This window comes from Plectropomus leopardus, chromosome 21 (genome assembly GCF_008729295.1).
Source record: "Plectropomus leopardus isolate mb chromosome 21, YSFRI_Pleo_2.0, whole genome shotgun sequence".
NCBI lineage: Eukaryota > Metazoa > Chordata > Actinopteri > Perciformes > Serranidae > Plectropomus > Plectropomus leopardus.
The window spans coordinates 4,599,544-4,617,893 of record NC_056483.1 but is presented as its reverse complement, the minus strand read 5'-3'; the positions used below and the strand labels follow the sequence as shown (position 1 = coordinate 4,617,893).

The window sequence follows — 18,350 nt, the reverse complement described above, 5'->3', positions numbered from 1 at the left end:
GAGACCCAGTCAAGACAAGGGTCAAATAGCAGCATCAAGCACAAACAAGTATGTCAAAATACATAACTCAGTACAGTACATGATGAAGACAGCAATTTACAATTTGTTAATTAATTGAGGCAGCTGCAGTTAGACGTGAACGCTTCGTCTATTCTGAGTTTCAAACCAGACAAAGAGAAGAGGGTCTCATGTGTCAGCTTTGCCTGCGGGTCATTCCAGGAACAGGAACTGTAACAGCACAGACTTGTTTTGCCAGCCTCTGTTTGTGGGTAAAATGCTCTTTAAACTGAAGCCATTTGTGTGACCTAAGATAGTGAATGCTTATATGTTTACTTTTAATACTTAAAATAATGTTAGATTTTATAAAAGATAAAGTTTTATAAACTGTGCTAATACTGCTTTTGTTGAAGGATCCCCAGATGATGTGTGCATTTTTATTACCAGCTAGAAATAAAGTATTTACTTATTGTCCAATCTTGAACTTCATCAGTGCCTACAGTTATAATAAATATTCACAAATACAACTTTATTGGTATTGCACACTAACAACAAATAAAATAAACAAGGTCACAAATTGCTTCACAAAGTGCATGAAACAAAAACAATAATAAGAAAAAATAGTTACCATAATTAAAAATAATCTTAAAAGCAAAGAAATATGTGTGTATAGAGGCAAAACAGAACAAAATTAAATGAAAAACAAATCAGGAAAGTAAACAAAAGGGAAAATTATCGAGAAGAATCTTAAAGTCAGTTCAGAAATTAACTGGTAACATATTGATGAATGCGAGAATTGGGTATAACTACAATTTGTCGAGTTAAAGTTCGAGCAACAGCATTCTGCACTCATAAAAGCTGAGCTAAGATTTACTGAGGAATGTAAACTGTGATACTGTGATCAAGGCGTGAGAATACATAAGTATAAATATTGTAGAAGAAAACACAGCTGATTTAATTTTGGTAATATTTCTTAGGTGGAAATGGAAGGATTGTATGAAATTCTTGACATGTGGTTCAAAGTTTAGTTGAGAATCAAATGTGATGCCTAAATTTCTCATTGTATATTTAAAATTCATTAGCAGTGGTCCAATAAAAGGTTGTAATTTGCTTGCTAGGTTATAAAATCAGAAGCCATCCAGCCAGCTAGGTAACACTGAGGCAGCTGCTGTGTCTGCAACATGTGGAGCCCCGCCAAAGTGCTAGTCTTTGCTCTGGTAGCAGCATCCAGCTTCATATCTGTACATTTACTGGAGTTCTGCCAAAGTCCTGAGGGTGACTGTCACAGTCCTGACAATACGGCATCCAGCAGCCAGCTGTCACCACAAACCGTCAAATCCAGGTGGAACATTAGTGTTTCAAACCTTATAAAGGACCTGAATCAGTTCAGAGTGTCCTGCAAGAAGCTAATAGGTAAAAAAAATGATCTGTGTGTGTTTTTAGAGTACAGAGAGTTTGTAGTGGTGTTGTTGCAATTCAATCTCGTCTGTTCTCTCTGCAGAAGCATTCCCAATCGATGAGGTTGATGGCAACTTTGCACGCTCCGTAAAGAACTGCATATTCTCCAAATCCACCCCAACTCCACTGAAAGGCCCGTTGAGACTTGGGGCAGCTTCTCAGGTGATGATACGACATCATTAGCAGCACCGCAGAGACTTTGCACAGAAATGTGAGGAGTTCATCTATATCTGAATTTGTCTTGACAGGATGTCGTGGAGGGGATTTTAGATTTAGATTTGGCTGTAACCAGGTCAGATGACTTCCTGCGTTATGCCAGCGGTAGCAGACTGCTGGCAGGATCTGTCCCGCTTGCTCACAGATATGGAGGTCATCAGGTAATGATTAGTCTGTTCTCTGTTTGTTGTAGATTTATTGTCATGCATTCATTATGTAAAAAGTCTGATTGCAACATATTAGCTGCCATAAACAGATCTTTTTTTGAACCGAAACAAAACATTGAATTTGTAATAAAAGCAGGTGTACACCATTTTTATTATTATTATTATTGTTATTATTGTTATTATTATTATTATTATTACATCACAGCTGTGGGCTAAGTTTAGTCACATGTTATTTTTTCCGACACATACATGGATTCTTATACAGGTTCTTTAATCAAACTATATAGACAGATTCTCTGTGTTGACAACATGACCGTTTCCCCAAAGTGTAACATTTAAATCTCTATTTATATGTATATATGTTCCTGGCATAGACTGTATATAAAACAGCTAAAACCCCCATGTTAGTGAATGGGACATAGGCTGAACTAAAAACTCTAAGTACACAACAGTGTTTCTTAGACTGAAGGTAGCTGTCATCACCCTGATGTTAGTTCAAGTGTTTGTTTTATGATAAGTTTGGTTTTAATGAGTTATTCAATTCAACAAAAAGAGCATTTTCTGGCATGATTGACAGCTGCGATAGCCAATCCATGCACTCGCATTCAATGGGGCTGCTCACGATTGGTCGGATGGGTGTTTTAGCTGTTTTATATACAGTCTATGCCAGGAACATATATACATATATAATCTCAACAGATAATCCTCAAGTGAAGGCTAAAGTAAGCCAAAAACATGTTGACTAACTTCAGACAAAAAGAAAACTTGAAAGTATGTGTAAATTTTCCTTACCGGAATGATACTTGTGTAAATGTTAAACAGATCTGATCAAAGTATTTGACACAAACTGTGTTGTTGAATATCTGCTTCTCCATCAGTTTGGCTACTGGGCAGGTCAGCTGGGTGATGGTCGAGCACATTTCCTTGGTCAGTATACCAACAGGTAAGACTGTTTTTGAATAAGACTCCTTGTATTTTAAAAACTGTAAATTTAAAGTGCATCACAAGTTAAGGCTTTAACTTATATTTATTATAAAATGTTAAACAGGAAAGGAGAAGTGTGGGAACTGCAGCTTAAAGGCTCTGGGAAGACGCCTTATTCAAGGTATGTTTTCACCATGCTACATTTGGCAAAACTGCATGTTGATACCAAATGTCAGCACGAGGATCTTCCTTAGACATTCAACACACATTTGAAAATGTCGATGCAGGTCAGGAGATGGTCGAGCTGTGATCCGCTCCTCTGTGAGGGAGTTTCTTTGCAGTGAGGCCATGCATTTCCTTGGTGTCCCAACCAGCAGGGCTGCCAGGTGAGAGGAGCAGGTGATGGGTGAAATGCAACAAGCAGGACTTACTCTGCTATGTGACTAATTCTAATTTTTGTCAAAGAAAAAAAACAATTATAATAAATGTCAAGGGATCTCTTAATATTTTGTATTGGACTCATAGAGTTTGTGCAGTTTCTACAGAATAACTGTCGATATGACTGTTAGGTAGACCATATAGCTTACAGAATTTATCTACACCAGATTCATCACAAAATTCAGTAATGACATATTTTAAAAGTCCCAAAATAATACAGAACTTGTAAGTAGTTAAATTTGTTTCCTCCACTTCCCATCGCATTTTAAAGGGAAGATTGGAAGAAATTTGAATCTGTTATTGATCTGATCATTTTTTGCTCTGCTTTGTTTCAGTCTAATTGTAAGTGACGAGCCAGTGATGAGGGATCAGTTCTACAATGGCAATGTGAAGACAGAGAGAGGTAAAGTTATTCGTGCAAAAATAGTTAAAGATTGTACTCATTATTATGAGTTTAATTTAAAGGTGGAGTCAAGGTGCCATCTTTGTAGTGTTTTAAACCTACATTCTTTTTAATGACCAGCAGGGGGAGACTCCACTGATTGAAAAATAAGTCAGATTGTATCGTCAGTAGTTTATTGATGTCTTCTTCAATACAACATGGTGCTCATTTTGTAAGATATGGACCTGTGTAGTGTAAATACACAAAAAAGCGGGGTATGTTTTTTTTTTTTTTTTTTAGATATATACTTAATTTTTCTTTAGAACAAACATAACTAGCAGACTTCGAAGAGATATTCTGACAGAAAAAAGTGTCTGAACTACAATCGCTGACTGCAGCTTTAATTTTTCATCACATCACATGTTTTTTCTTATTTTCTCAGGAGCTGTCGTTCTCCGGTTAGCCAAGTCGTGGTTTCGGATCGGATCTTTAGAAATTTTGGCTCAAAGTGGAGAGATCGAGCTCCTCAGGTGGGTCTGGTCACATGATCTGTCACACTTTCTTCTCATTCTATGGCTGCGTTTAGTGTCGCGCTGCTTATAATACGTTATTGTTCTGTTGATTTTAGAAAGCTGCTGAACTTTGTGATTGATGAACATTTTCCTTCAATCAAGTCAGATGACCCAGATAAATATTTGGTAGGTTAGGTAAAGAATATGTATTCATTATTATTTTGATCACATAATATGAGGTTTTGATTGATCTAACTTTAGAACAGAAAATGAAAAATAAACATAAGGTGTCCATGTGCTAGTAATTATGGGAATTAAACGCTACGCTGAAGTTACTGTATATCTGCATGCTGTATATTGTTTGTTCATTCAAGAAACATTCTCATATCATGCTTTATGTTTTATTTTATCTTTTCTAGGTATTTTATTCCACTGTTGTGAATGAAACAGCACATCTGATTGCCCAGTGGATGTCAGTTGGGTTTGCACATGGTGAGACAGAGTGTCTGAAAAAGTCTTAAATTCAATTATATCAATATTAGAACTTAACAATCATCAATTAGTCTTTAATTTGAACCTGTGAGGTCCTAATTGCAACAAATGTTTTATGGAAATTATTGTATCAATTGTTTTATCTCTGTTTGTCAAAATGAGTCAAACTCTTTTGTGTGAAAGTCCACATTTCTGATGTTACAAATTTTAAACCTACCACTGAACTTAATGCTGTGTTTTTATTATGTTCTTGCATTTACCTGTTGGAAAAATTTAGTTTACCATTAACATAACTACATTTTTACATAGAACCTAACTCTGCAGCGGACCGCATATTTACTTACCTTTATACTTATATACACAGTTGGTCCAAAAATGAGTATTAAAGTTGGTTAAAAATAAAAGCATTAGAGAGCCGGCACGTTTTGTCATACAGTTTATTCCAACATCTACTGACATCAAATGTGTGTTGCCACAACAGGTGTGTGCAACACGGACAACTTCAGCCTTCTGTCTATCACCATCGACTACGGACCATTTGGCTTCATGGAGTCGTATAACCCCAGTGTGTCCAATGATGCGTGTCTGTAGTTCATTGAAATATCTGAATATCCTGTCTTCGTCAAAGGTGAAACAAGGCTTTATCGTTGCAGATTTTGTCCCCAACACATCTGATGATGAGGGCAGATACAGCATCGGAGCGCAGGCCAACGTCGGACTGTTCAACCTGGAGAAGCTCCTGATGGCTCTCAGGCCTGTGCTTTCTACAAAACAGCAGAAAGAGTAAGAACACCAGGATAACAATTTATATTAAGAGTGCATTAACTTATGTTACTTGTATTGATCCGTTTGCCAACAATACAAAGTGCAACAACATTCAGTTTGACTTATACAAAACTCTTTGCATACTACTACCTCTACAAATGGAGACGTCATTTATTTTACTGTGGTAAATATTTAAAAAAGTCTAGAAGCAACATGGGAAATTACTTTTTAGCCAAAAATGATAGTCACCTTCCTTGTCAAACTGTAGCTCATACATCTATTTTCCTCTTTTTTTCAGGGCTAAAATCATTTTAAAAGGATATGCAGATATTTACCACATGAGGTGAGCTTCACATGAAATATTATAGTCTTCATGTTGTCCATAATGCTATAGCCAAGCAGAGATGGTCATAATTATTATTATTCATGCATGTGTTCCAGGATTCATCAGCGATTTAAAGCTAAACTGGGGCTTCTGGGTGAAGAGGAGGAGGATGGTTACCTAATCGCCTTCTTGCTTAAGGCGAGTCATTGACAGAGAGTTGCATGCTTATGAATTCTGAAGTTGTTTAAAATAATAGTGTGTCAGTATGAACTAAGAGTAATTTTAATATTTACAAAAACAACAATTAAAAATGTAAAAATATGCTCAACAGTCAAAGGAGTTTGTGGGCCCCTTTTAAAAAGGAAAACCCACACAAAATAAAATAAAGTAAGAGGATTAAAAATGATAAAACCGAGTTGTAAACACTTGTGTGTGGATGAGACTTTGGGGCATGTATATAATTATTGTATGGATCTAAATACAACAGTAGAAAACAGTTAATGGTTAAATGGTAAGTTCAGTAAGTGAAGTTAATTTCATTCTTATTTGTGTTTGTCTCCCCAGATGATGGAGGACACACAGTCAGACTTCACCATGACCTTCAGGCAGCTCAGTGAAGCATCAGCCCAGCAGCTTCACAACAGCAACTTCACGCAGGTAGAGCTTATGTAATAATATGCTATATTACATTTTATTTTGAAGTTGGTGACATCTTTACTAAATGTGTCAAGAAATCATTTCTGGGGCTGACATTGGGTTTCTTCTGTTAAGTTGTGGAGAGCTGCAAATGTAATAGTGAAACACTGAATAAATAAATTGTGATAAATATCACTAAAGATGCATGTATATGACTGCTGCAGAATAGTGAATTAGTGTTTGATTAGTATGCAGGTAAGCCTAATGCAAAATGCTGTTACTTCAGTAGCAACAATTATGCAAAACCAGTTTAGAAATGCAGAAGTTCAGTTTTGATTTAAGGCTTTCTTTTTTAGATGTGGGCTCTCGAAGACTTGTCCTCCCACAAGCTCTTTTCTGAGTGGCTCAGCATGTACCTGCTCCGGCTCAGCAGGTAAGCAAAAAGACGGACAGTAATAGTCAGTTTTACTTAAATGTTCACAAGGAGATTTTTTTTCCCTGGAAAACACACTCATTTTTATTTGTTGTCATAGCATGTTTTTGGGATTATATCAAGTTGGATTAAATTTTTTTTCTGTCCAGACAACAAAATGATAGTGAATTGGATCGTCAACTCAGGATGAAAAGTAAGCCACTGAATCTACAAATTATAGTGTTGACTTTGACATGGAATGTATAACAAGTTGAAATTTCATAGTGAGTCAAAAGAAGCAAATTCATTATACTGATTTCTGTAATGTTATGTATGATGTTTTTTCCAAGAATAACTTTGCCTGCTTGCAAATATCTTGCAGATGTAAATCCCAGATATGTGCTGAGGAACTGGATGGCAGAGTCGGCCATAAGTAAAGCTGAGGCGAATGATTTCTCTGAGGTATGTATATGATATTGAACTCGTATTACAGTGTGACCGCAGGGTCTTAAAAGTTTTGAAAGTTGAAAAGGGCCCTTGAAAACTGTTACATTTTGCAGCTTGTTTTCCGCATGTGGATTTGTCCAAAGAGATTGTTAGCTAAAGTTTACATGTAGTAATTACTGTGAAGATGTGCCGTGGGATTGTATATAGTTTGTTAATGGGACTAAATATGATCTCATCTTGTTTTTGTCTGTTTTTGCAACATCCTGTGTTTTGGGATGTCTCGGCACGCTATTTCATGTGGTTTGAAATTGTTTTAAACAGTTTTTTGAAAATGTCATTTTTTGAAATTTTTGCCATACTATAGCCTTGCATTTTTGGTGGATTTTTGGACATGTTGTTTTATGGTGTTTTTGGCAAGGCTATAGTATGGCAAAAATGTCAAAAATGCCATTTTCAAAAAACTGCTTAAAACCATTTCAAACCACTTCAAATAGCGTGCAGAGACACGCCATAGCAAAGGATTTTGCAAACACAGCCCAAAACACCATAAAACAGCATGTCCAAAAATCCACCAAAAATGCAAGGCTATAGTATGGCAAAAAATGTCAAAAAATGCCATTTTCAAAAAAAACTGCTTAAAACCATTTTAAACCACTTAAAATAGCGTGCAGAGACACGCCATAGCAAAGGATTTTGCAAAAACAGCAGCCAAAAACACCATAAAAATAGCATGTCCAAAAATCCACCAAAAATGCAAGGCTATAGTATGGCAAAAATGTCAAAAAATGCCATTTTCAAAAAACTGCTTTAAAACCATTTTAAAACCACTTCAAATAGCTTGCAGAGACACGCCCATAGCAAAGGATTTTGCAAAAACAGCCAAAAACACCATAAAACAGCATGTCCAAAAATCCACCAAAAATGCAAGGCTATAGTATGGCAAAAATGTCAAAAAATGCCATTTTCAAAAAACTGCTTAAAACCATTTCAAACCACTTCAAATAGCGTGCAGAGACACGCCATAGCAAAGGATTTTGCAAAAACAGCCAAAAACACCATAAAACAACATGTCCAAAAATCCACCAAAAATGCAAGGCTATAGTATGGCAAAAATGTCAAAAAATGCCATTTTCAAAAAACTGCTTTAAAACCATTTCAAACCACTTCAAATAGCGTGCAGAGACACGCCATAGCAAAGGATTTTGCAAAAAACAGCCAAAACACCATAAAACAGCATGTCCAAAAATCCACCAAAAATGCAAGGCTATAGTATGGCAAAAATGTCAAAAATGCCATTTTCAAAAAACTGCTTAAAACCATTTCAAACCACTTCAAATAGCGTGCAGAGACACGCCATCGCAAAGGATTTTGCAAAAAACAGCCAAAAACACCATAAAACAGCATGTCCAAAAATCCACCAAAAAAATGACAGAAAAAGCAACATTATAGTTTGGCAAAAAACTAACATGTCCCAAAAATGGCTGAAAACTGCATAAAATATCGTGCTGAAATATGTGAAAACATAGAATGTTGCAAAACGGGCCAAAACCATTTTTTTATTCCCTTAGATGACATACCATACTTCGACTTCTTTCTTTGATTTTTTTGACAACATACTACACTATGACATTTTTGATTGATTTTGGACGATAAACTACACTATGATGTTTAATGACTATTTAGGGACATGCCATACAATCACATTTTTGATCATGTTTGAGCGCCATACTGTATTCTGACTTTTTCTTTCTGAGTTTTTTAGGAAATACTTTTGTCTTATCTACTGCTAAGTCGAAGTGGTTTGAGTAACTGTCACCTGGTCTCTTTTTTTTCCCACTAGGTGGTGCTGCTTTACCACACACTGTCCTTCCCTTTTGTTACACAAGAGACTGCAGAGGAGGTGGACTATGCAGCAAGACCTCCCCTGTGGGCTCAGAGGATAAAGGTCAGCTGTTCCTCTTGAGCAAACACGCTGAAGTAAATATATAATAAATACCAGAACTTTTATGGTATATTTTAGTAAATCTACTCATTTTGTTGAAGATTTGGTGTTCTTTTCTACTGAAAACAATTAGATAATTAGGTACAGCATCCTTGTCAGAGAACACTTAAACTCTGTATTGTATTGTATTTTGACTACTTCACATCTAAAAAATAAATCCTTTGTAACATCATAATAAAACCAAATTGAAGTCAAAAGGGCTACAGTGGAAGCTGTCCTGCTGCTTTTTTAAAGAAACTTGTACTCTGGTTGTACTCTTTGACAAGATGATACAGTAATTCAATCCAATACGAAATTTGTGTTGAGTTTATGCATTTATTATGCAGGGTTTTATTTAGCCATTTTAGTCATTTGAAAATTACTGTGTATGCTGGAAAAGTTTTTTAAAGTATTTACAGTTCTTGCAAACTTGCAACAATATTTACAATTCTCTTAAGTATCCTTTAAAAAAAAAAAAAAAAAAAAAAAAAAAAAAAAACTAAGATTAATTACCCTGTACTCAACTCATGCAAAATAATGTTTTGGATGAGCTGTTAGGAAAAAGCATCACTGTCTGTTTTCTTCAAGAGAAAAAGTTTATGTTTGGTATTGTTTGGGAAAAAAATTAGCTGTTTTGCTGAAATCAAGACGAGGCTAATTAAGAGTGAAGTTGGTCGTCGTGCTACTGATTACCGCGTTTCTTGTTCATGGCCAGCATCAGTTCTGACATGAAGTCTCCACCATCACCTCCTCCGTGCAGTGATGGTGTAGTTCTCTTCGGCGGAGCAGGAGGCACCTTCTTCAAGGAGCCAGAGGGTCGCACTGCTACTCTTGGGGCAGGGGGAGCGGCAGCAGATGAAGGTGGAGGAGGAGGTGGTGGAGGGGGAGGGGGTACTCCAGCCCCTGTAAACACTGGCTGAGGTGGAGGTGGTGGTAGAAACCCTGGATCTGGTGGTGGAGGAGGCAGAGACTGGTCCACACCCCTGACACTTGCTGGGGGAGGCGGCGGTGGTAGGGAGTTCATAGGCGGAGGAGGTGGCAGTGAACCAAAGCCAGTGGCTGGAGGGGGGGGTGGAAGGAAGTCTGGCGGGGCCTCTAAGGTATCATCATTTGGTGGGGGCGGCGGTGGAGGAGGAAGGCTGTCCATTGCAGGTGGAGGTGGAGGGAAGTTGGTTGGCAGGTGTCGCTGGGGGGGAAGAGGTCTTGAAGAACTCTTTGCTGCCATAGGAGGTGGTGGAGGAGGGAGGACTGAGTCTGCAGGCGGTGGAGGAGGGAGGACTGGGTCTGGAGGCGGTGGAGGAAGGATCTCAGCCATTGGTGGGGGTGGGGGTGGAGGTGGAACATTTCCAAAGTCCTTAGAAAAGCAGAACATAATGCGACAGTGAGAAAAAGACATACCATAGTCTCCCATGAAATACTCATAGTATAGTTTGCAATAAAGACAGTCATAGTATAATATGTCATATAAGTGTCATTAAGTAATACTGGTGTATGTCCTAATTACGCCATAAAAAGTCATAGTAAAGCATTTTGACAAAAATAATACCATGCCAGAAAAAATTTTGTATATGAAAGTACGATTGATTTGATTTTTGTGCGACACTTTCCTGTGACGTTTTTGATGATTTTGAATACTATACAAAGATGTTTTTGATCATTTTTGAGTGACAGAATGTTCTGACATTTTTCATTATTTTTGACAATCACACTATACAAAGACTTTTTAAATTATTTTTTAGAAACATACTATGACATTTTTGATGATTTTTGAGTGACATAATATAATATGACGTTTCTTGTTTTTTCTTCAGTGACATACGATACTTTGACCTTTGTGATGATTACAATGCCATTTTTGGTGAGTTTTGGATATCACATCAATGAATTTGAGCTACATACTACACTATGATGTTATTTATAAAATTTTGGGTTATATACTATACTAATATGATTTTGATTATTTTTGAGCCACATAAATAAGATTTTTGACAGTCATACTACCCTGTAATGTTTTTGATTATTTTTGGGCGGCATACTATATTATGAGGTGTTTGTTGATTTTTGGGCAGCATCATCGATTTGTTAGCGAGGATTTTTGACACATTTTTGATAATTTTTGCCAATCACACTATACAAATTTTTCATGATTTTTTAGAAACATTTTTTTTCTGGTGAATTTTTAGCGACGTACTATGACATTTTAGATGATTTTTGACAATCACACTATACTATGACATTTTTGATTATTTTTGGGTCCATATTAAGCTTAACATTGTCCCATTTTCTGCTTTTTTGTGTGTTTATCACTGTCAGATTAATATGTTTGAATTCTGCCCCAAAATGTCTGGATAAAAACACAAAAGCATCACTTTGAAAATATGGTGGGCTTTTCCCACTTTTTTCTCACATTTTATATAATGAACAACAATAACAACAACAACAAAACAATACAATGTCAAATAAATCATTTCGTACCTGAGAGATGAGTCCTGGTTGGGGCTTGGGAGCGTGACCGTTGGCCTGGCTCGGTGATTTGGCTGACGCAGAAAGAGCAATCATATGAGTAAACAGACTGTACAGGCCAAATGTTTGAACTAATATCTCTACATCTGGTTTGTTTCACATCGGTCAAACACTCAGTAATGGCAGCTTGTGTGTCGTGCTACCTTTGATAGTTGGTGAGGGCGTTGATTGATTGGAGCTCGATGGCGTGCTGCGGTTCGTCCACACAGAGCTCACAGCTGCCTTCTTCTCTGCTGTTTTATAGTTTTCATACAGTGACGCACCATACTGCAAGTGCAAGAAACACAGCACAGAGAATGAGTTTGAGTCAAGTGGAATTTTTTTCCCGTTATTAAATGCAGAGGTGGGCGAGTTTACCTTTGCAATCCGTATTCCGGTTACCCAAAGGTTCATGAAATGAGCATCATCGCAGCAGAGGTACTTGATGTACTGAGACTCTTTTTGGATCTGAGGATGCTGTAGAGACAAATCCAAAAGGTAAACAGATGAGAAAATAAGCTGTTTTGTTTAGGTACTATTACATACAGATGTTCTTTGAGATTCCTGTTAAATCCCTCATTTCTTAGAGAAATCTAATCGTTAAAAAAGGGAACAAATCCCTGCCTTTCAGTTTGACTCAAATTAAATTCAACTTCTGGTTTTGAACTAACGCGTGTTTGGTTTTAGGTCATTTCAGCAAATTTGGCCTGCACATATTTGTTTTCTGCTTTGTCGTTTTTATGTATTCTTTGTGAACAGAACTGTGTAGTGTTGTGAAATATAACATTTTATCAATTCTGAATATTTCTATTTTTGTGACATTTCGCTTATTTTTTTTTTAGTATACTACAGTCATTCTGCTGTTCTCTGCTCCCAGACAAGAAAAGTTGCAAATTGACATATTTAAAAAAAAAAAAAAAAAACTGTAAATGATATGCCCTTAATGTTAGTTGTCTCCATGGCACTGAATATCAATACTTTTCAAGGTATTGTACTGAAGCTAGAAGTTCCAGTCCTGTGACAGAAGAGGTATTATGTTTATTGAAATATGTAAAAAAAAATAAATAAATAAATTTAAAAAAAGGGGGTATTTTTGATAATAAAAGCTTTTTAAAAAAAATCTTTTCTGCTGTTTTCTGCCAAATACTATTGTTTTTCATTAGCGTATTCTCTGGATCCTTAACAAACTCACTGACTGAATGATTCAGCTTTGCACTTCTGTACCACTGTGGGGAAAAGGAGAAAACTGATGCAGCAAAATCAAAAAAATCCTGAACGCCTACATTACCCACAATACATCTTAACTGACGCCCACTCAGAGATTCAGGTGTGTTATGCTAGCAGCAAACAGATATGAGGAGCAGGGTGTTGGCACATTCCCCAGATTTTTTTTTCTTCAGCCCCAACCAATGCTGACTCAAGTGATATTAATGACTTTACATAAATTGTGCATGTGCAGTAATACTCAGCAAAACCTGTAAACATACTTTGATGTGCACAGTCAGTGGTATTAAGAGTATCGCAGGGTACCACAAGAGGGCAGCGAGAGTCTAGAGTCAGAGTGTTAACCAGTAAGCACATTCAATATTCCAGTTTCCTTTTGGAAATATGAGCTGTTTGATGCGCAGATAGCCTTAATAGTTGGATTTCTGCCACTAAGTGCACACCAAATATAATGTGGTGATATCAGTTAAAACCTGATGGGCTGGTGTTACAGATCCCCTCAGGCAGCTTTCCTGAATAACAAACAGCTGAATGGTTTTGCTCTCGCCCTTAAATTGCTGCAGTTATTTTGGCAGCCCATAAACACCAAGCGACCGAGCTGTCAAAACACACCCTAATTTTTTTTTTTTTAAAGATTTTTTAGGCGTTTACCTTTATCGTGATAGAACAGTAGAAGTCTGAAAAGGGTGCTGCCTGTTTTGTTTTGTTCTATGGTTGTTTTCTGGTTGTTGTCTTATTTGGTCTGATTTTTGTCGTTTCTTCTGTCTGACTGTGGATTTGTGTATTTTTTCTTAAAAACATTTTTGTGTTTAAAGTATAAAAGGCATAATTTCTTGAACATATGCTCTAATACGCATCCTAATCAAACAATTGCAGCCAAAAACAGCTTCAGTTATAACTGCATCATCTTCATCACCACAACTGGGGCAGCTTTTTATAAATTTTACAGTATGATTCATAAACAACGAGGATAAGATTCGAAACCTGTTTCCAAAAAAACTGCACTCTGACAGGTCATTTTCCTTCGCCCTTGGCGAACAGCGCCTCAAGCTCAAACCTTGAGGACTGCTTCTTTCACTGGTAGGTAATTCAGTTTCTTTGCCTCTCTAAGCTTTTTTTCACTTTGATCCTCAACAACTAGCTGAACGGTATCTGCTGATTCTGGTATTTCCCAGAGAAGACAGGGGAAAAAAAAAAGAAAGCAGACTTTCACATCCCTTTAAGACCCACCACCAACTCATCTAATTCCTGCTTTTTGTCATGTCACTCAGCATTTCCGAAATGAGTACTGAAGGTGCGTCCCATCACTGTTAATATTATGAATTTAAAAGTATTACGAAATCAAATGCATGGTGCTTTTACAGTTTTTTTTCTATTAAGAAATGAAATGAACAGATAATAATTGTTTTTACTTTCTCACCACTTTTGGCAAAATTGCATAAAACTGTCTCCTTTCACTTCTTCAAATTCAACTATTTATTGCTTTTTCACATTTCCAGTAAATCACGCAGCTGTGTAGATGACCACACACTCAGAAACCACCTTAAAATAGTCAAGTCTGCATTCATATCTATCTGAGCTAAACGGAGGTGGAGCTGAAGTGGGGCTCCGGGGGCTTTTTTCAAAATACCTCCAAATTTGTGCCATTCAGATGGTAATATATGCACGTTTATCCTATTATGCTATTCCCTAATCATGCAAAGTTCATACCACATAATTAAAATGTAGCATCGTCAGATAAACATGCCTGCTATGAACTCCAGCATAGTAAAATAAAAACAGGTTACAAGATTACTTTTTCTTTTAAAACAAATTACTACCTTACCTATGTTTTATAACTTAAAAATAGAAACATAATACAAATGTTGCCTATTTTTATTTTTATACTTTATTTTTTTTGCATACAATTCCCATACAGCTTTCAGTTTGCAATATACCACAAATAAAAATAAATATATCTGCCAAATAAATAAATAAATGAATAAAAAAAAAAAATGAATAAAAAAAAAGAAAAAAAGAAAAAATAAATATATGGAGAGATTAATGGTGTGGTTACACATCCCCATCTTCCAAAATCCACTTTTTCTCGAACACATTTTCCATATTCCTTATTTTGTGAGTCAATTTTTTTCCATAAATTTTACTTCACAATTAGACAACAACAATTAGATACAAAATAGGATGTTGAGATTAGATTTTTCCTCTGCAACTAATGCTTCCCCAACTTATTTACGTTTTAAGTAGTGCTTACTGCTGTTGTAAATGGGAAAATAATCTCCTGCAGGAGCATGACCCTGACTAGCTTTAGGTCTGGACTGAATCTCAAGTGTTTGCAACATGCGGCTCCACCCCTGCTGATATACAGAGTGATATACGTGCCACGTAATACCGACCAACACAAACAGCAAAAGTGACAAGGAACTGGTAGTCTTACTGTAAATGTTTTCTTTAGTTAGGGGAAGTGGCAGCTTCTCTGTTCATTAATTCAACAGTAAAGCTGTGTACAGTGCAGCAAACTATGATCAGAAAAAACACATTTAAAGATAACCTACCTTCAGAATAAAGCAGAAGTCGGTCGGGGCTTTATATTTGCTCTTAAAGTCTTTGCCAAAGTAGACGTTCACGTTGTCAAACTGGACAAAGCAGACGAGGTCACGGGACGACTGAAAAAGAAAAAAAGGGATTCTGTTACTGCTTGTTGAATTAATAATCTACAGCACAAGGGCAATAATATGGGCATGATCTCCTGTGTGAATGTTATGTTTCTGAGTAAGAGCTTCAAAGAGATCTAAGATATACATCAGGTAAATATATTGTAGGTATCCAGAGGGGAGTCAAAGCTGAGTGTGGCTGATAAAGCAGAAAGACTATGTCTTTGTAGTAAATGAAGAAAAAACTATATATTTATATAAGTTTGCAAAAATATTTTTTTGTCACCACCAGTTTGAGCCCAACTGAAGGCATTAGACTAGATCAGAGTATTAGCCGCTGGATGTATGTTCTTAGTCTGGTCTTTGCAACAAAACGATGTCCCCCTCTGATCCCTGACCTTGGTTTTCCCTTTGGGCACGTAATAAATCCCAGAGGCCCTCAGCTGAAAGAGCCTTGGTTTCCAGGACTTCTTGCCATCTTCTTTGAGGTGCATCACCCCCTCGAGATCGGGCACGATGATGGAAGTGCCGCAGAAGTTCTCCTGCAGAGATGAAGAGGGATGAAAGGACGTCAGAGAGAAGAGCTCCCGGTGGGACGACGTCACTTTAAAGAAAATATTTCCATACCATATTTCACTTTGCGTGTTTGTTTTCTTACCTGTATTAATAACTCCTTGTCTTTGTCTTTTATGTCTTTGAGAGCTTTCTTATCCTTCTTCCAGAGATAAAAGTTCTGCAGGAATAAAACAAACTGCATCAGTGAATCTCTGGACTTTTACCCCAAAAAGCTCCATACATTGTGGTGCTTATTTGTCATGAGCTGCATTTTATGATTGAAACTTATCAATTTGTTGCTGAATCACAATACATATACATATTTTCCTTGATTTTATGCATTTTATATACTCTGTTTTTATGCTTATTTTATTAATAATGTAAGTAGGTTTTATTTTATTTTCAATTTTATGTTATGCATTCTTTGCACATTTTTTTTTCCTTATTTTATCTTACTTTTAAAGATTTTTTTTGGCATTTTAGCCTTTATTAGATAGGACAGATCAATAGCAAAAAAGGGGGAGAGAGACACTGGATACAACATGCAATGAAGGGCCTTGAGTGGGAATTGAACCTGAGGCTGCTGCAGCAAGGACACTGCCTTTGTTAATGGGGCGCCTGCTTTAACCACTAAGCCACCAACACCACAGTTTAACACACTTATACTAGTATTATCAAGTGGATTTTATCCATTTGAAGCTGCATTCTGTGTGTTCTGTTCTGTTTTTATTTTATTTTTACCTGCAGGTTTTATGTCTTTTTGTCTTTTATGTGTTTTGATGGAAGCATTTAGTTTATTTCTTGTAAAATACGTTGGGCTGCATTTCTTGTATGAAAGGTGCTATACAAATAAAGTTTTATATAATTATAATTATTATTATTAGTAGTAGTAGTAGTATTACAGGGCTCCCATACATTTTTACTGACCATTTTTACGTAATATTGTTTTTTCTCACCCATAATTGTAATTTCAGTTCTGGAAAACATAAAGAGAGAGACAGAACAAGTGGAGAAAATAGAGAAACGTACATAATGTTAAACTGAAGGAGGTGTGCATCTACTACCATCTTATCTAGTGCCACAGAGCTAAAATTACAGCTCCGCCGAGGAGGACGCCATTAATGTTTACGTCTTGCGCCGACACAAGCCTCTTGTCTGTAAGTAAATGCATGCTTCCTTTCATACAGAGATACAGTTGGTGAGTGTTTTTCAGTAATAATAAAATACATGAAACTGCTCAGAACAAAGTCTGTGGAATATCTTGACTAACAGGGTCATGATTTCTGGAGAGACATTGCTAAATTAATTTTTTGGCGCTTTGAACACCATAGGCCATCTAGCTGCATTATACTGGAGAGAAGGCAGACATCCCTTTCTCCACCACTCGACAGCTCACACCTAAACAATCTAGATTAATAAACGGCACTGCAGTTGAGAGGAAAAATATGAGTTTTTAAAATTTGGGGGTGAACTGTCCCATGATGTTGTCATTTTGACAACATCATGTTTAGCACTAACATTGCTGTCTGTTTCCTGACATGTGGGTGATTATCAGTATTTTTATGAAACTATTTGTTAAAAATGTGAATATAATAAAATAAATCCATAACTTTTTAACCTTTAATTTTTTTCCGGAAACATGAAGTCCAATTTAAACACATTAAACACCAGAACAAAAACAATCATTATCAGCCTTCTTGAACTCTGCTCTTTGTCCCTGCGTGACTGAGTGAGTGTGATTTCATTAGTCTGGACTTTTGTTTTCATTTTGAGGGGGAGAAAGCCCAAAGGGGAATTATATTTAGGTAGCAGAAGTTGAAACTGTGTATTGATAGAGACGTACTGTATAAAACAGATCGGCCTTTTGTTGAGGTGATGTGGAAAATGATGGAGTACTTTAAAAATATGAATATCTCACCAGTTTTCCAACCCGCCTGTTTGTCTTTGCCAACAGACCGAATCCATTAAATACTCTGAGATTATAAAGGGTCCCACTATATCAACAAACATGCCAAAAATCTCCCTGTCTTTTGCCTGAAGCCGTTTTGTCTGACATATTACAGTGAGGACATAAATGTAAGAGGTCATCCTGCACGGAGGAGAGACGTCTCGTAATTCAGACAACAGATCAGCAGTGAATAAAGCCAGACAGCGCTGAGCTGAAACATTGTGGAGAAAGATTTGCACAAACCAAGGCCAGGAATAACTGCCGAGCCAGTGTTGGAATTTTGAGATATCACACGCATGTCACCTCTGATCACTACGT

The 18,350-nt window shown here is 36.7% G+C and overlaps 2 protein-coding genes across 2 annotated transcripts in view; one reads left to right on the top strand and one right to left on the bottom strand.

The window, feature by feature from the left end:
* Positions 1–678: 678 nt before the first annotated feature.
* On the top strand, positions 679–9,364 carry LOC121960683 (protein adenylyltransferase SelO-like). The gene is made up of 19 exons (XM_042510491.1): positions 679–1,410; positions 1,499–1,617; positions 1,704–1,832; positions 2,717–2,781; positions 2,887–2,943; positions 3,050–3,148; positions 3,536–3,603; positions 4,025–4,112; positions 4,211–4,280; positions 4,514–4,586; positions 5,068–5,151; positions 5,240–5,369; positions 5,650–5,694; positions 5,793–5,874; positions 6,241–6,333; positions 6,669–6,745; positions 6,895–6,938; positions 7,107–7,186; positions 9,012–9,364. Exons 1-19 carry the CDS (start codon positions 1,179–1,181, stop codon positions 9,132–9,134), a joined length of 1,758 nt encoding a protein of 585 aa, XP_042366425.1. The 5' UTR covers positions 679–1,178; the 3' UTR covers positions 9,135–9,364.
* A 259-nt stretch (positions 9,365–9,623) lies between these two features.
* The window catches only part of LOC121960925 (amyloid beta (A4) precursor protein-binding, family B, member 1 interacting protein), a 32,506-nt gene continuing 23,779 nt past the window's right edge, over positions 9,624–18,350 (bottom strand). The window contains exons 8-14 of the mRNA XM_042510824.1: positions 16,188–16,262; positions 15,928–16,071; positions 15,431–15,541; positions 12,033–12,131; positions 11,819–11,942; positions 11,628–11,689; positions 9,624–10,506 (exon numbers count right to left, since the gene is read on the bottom strand). Of these exons, the coding sequence (XP_042366758.1) occupies positions 9,835–10,506; positions 11,628–11,689; positions 11,819–11,942; positions 12,033–12,131; positions 15,431–15,541; positions 15,928–16,071; positions 16,188–16,262 (1,287 nt within the window). The 3' untranslated portion in view covers positions 9,624–9,834. The remainder of the gene's footprint in view (positions 10,507–11,627; positions 11,690–11,818; positions 11,943–12,032; positions 12,132–15,430; positions 15,542–15,927; positions 16,072–16,187; positions 16,263–18,350) is intronic.

What these genes read in the sequence shown, in the direction of transcription:
- LOC121960683 (XM_042510491.1), top strand. Translation starts at nt 1,179, where the DNA reads ATGTGGAGCCCCGCCAAAGTGCTAGTCTTTGCTCTGGTAGCAGCATCC. An exon ending in CATGGAGTCGTATAACCCCA is followed by an intron (nt 5,152 to 5,239) that starts GTGTGTCCAATG and finishes TTATCGTTGCAG; the next exon opens with ATTTTGTCCCCAACACATCT. An exon ending in TCTACAAAACAGCAGAAAGA is followed by an intron (nt 5,370 to 5,649) that starts GTAAGAACACCA and finishes TCTTTTTTTCAG; the next exon opens with GGCTAAAATCATTTTAAAAG.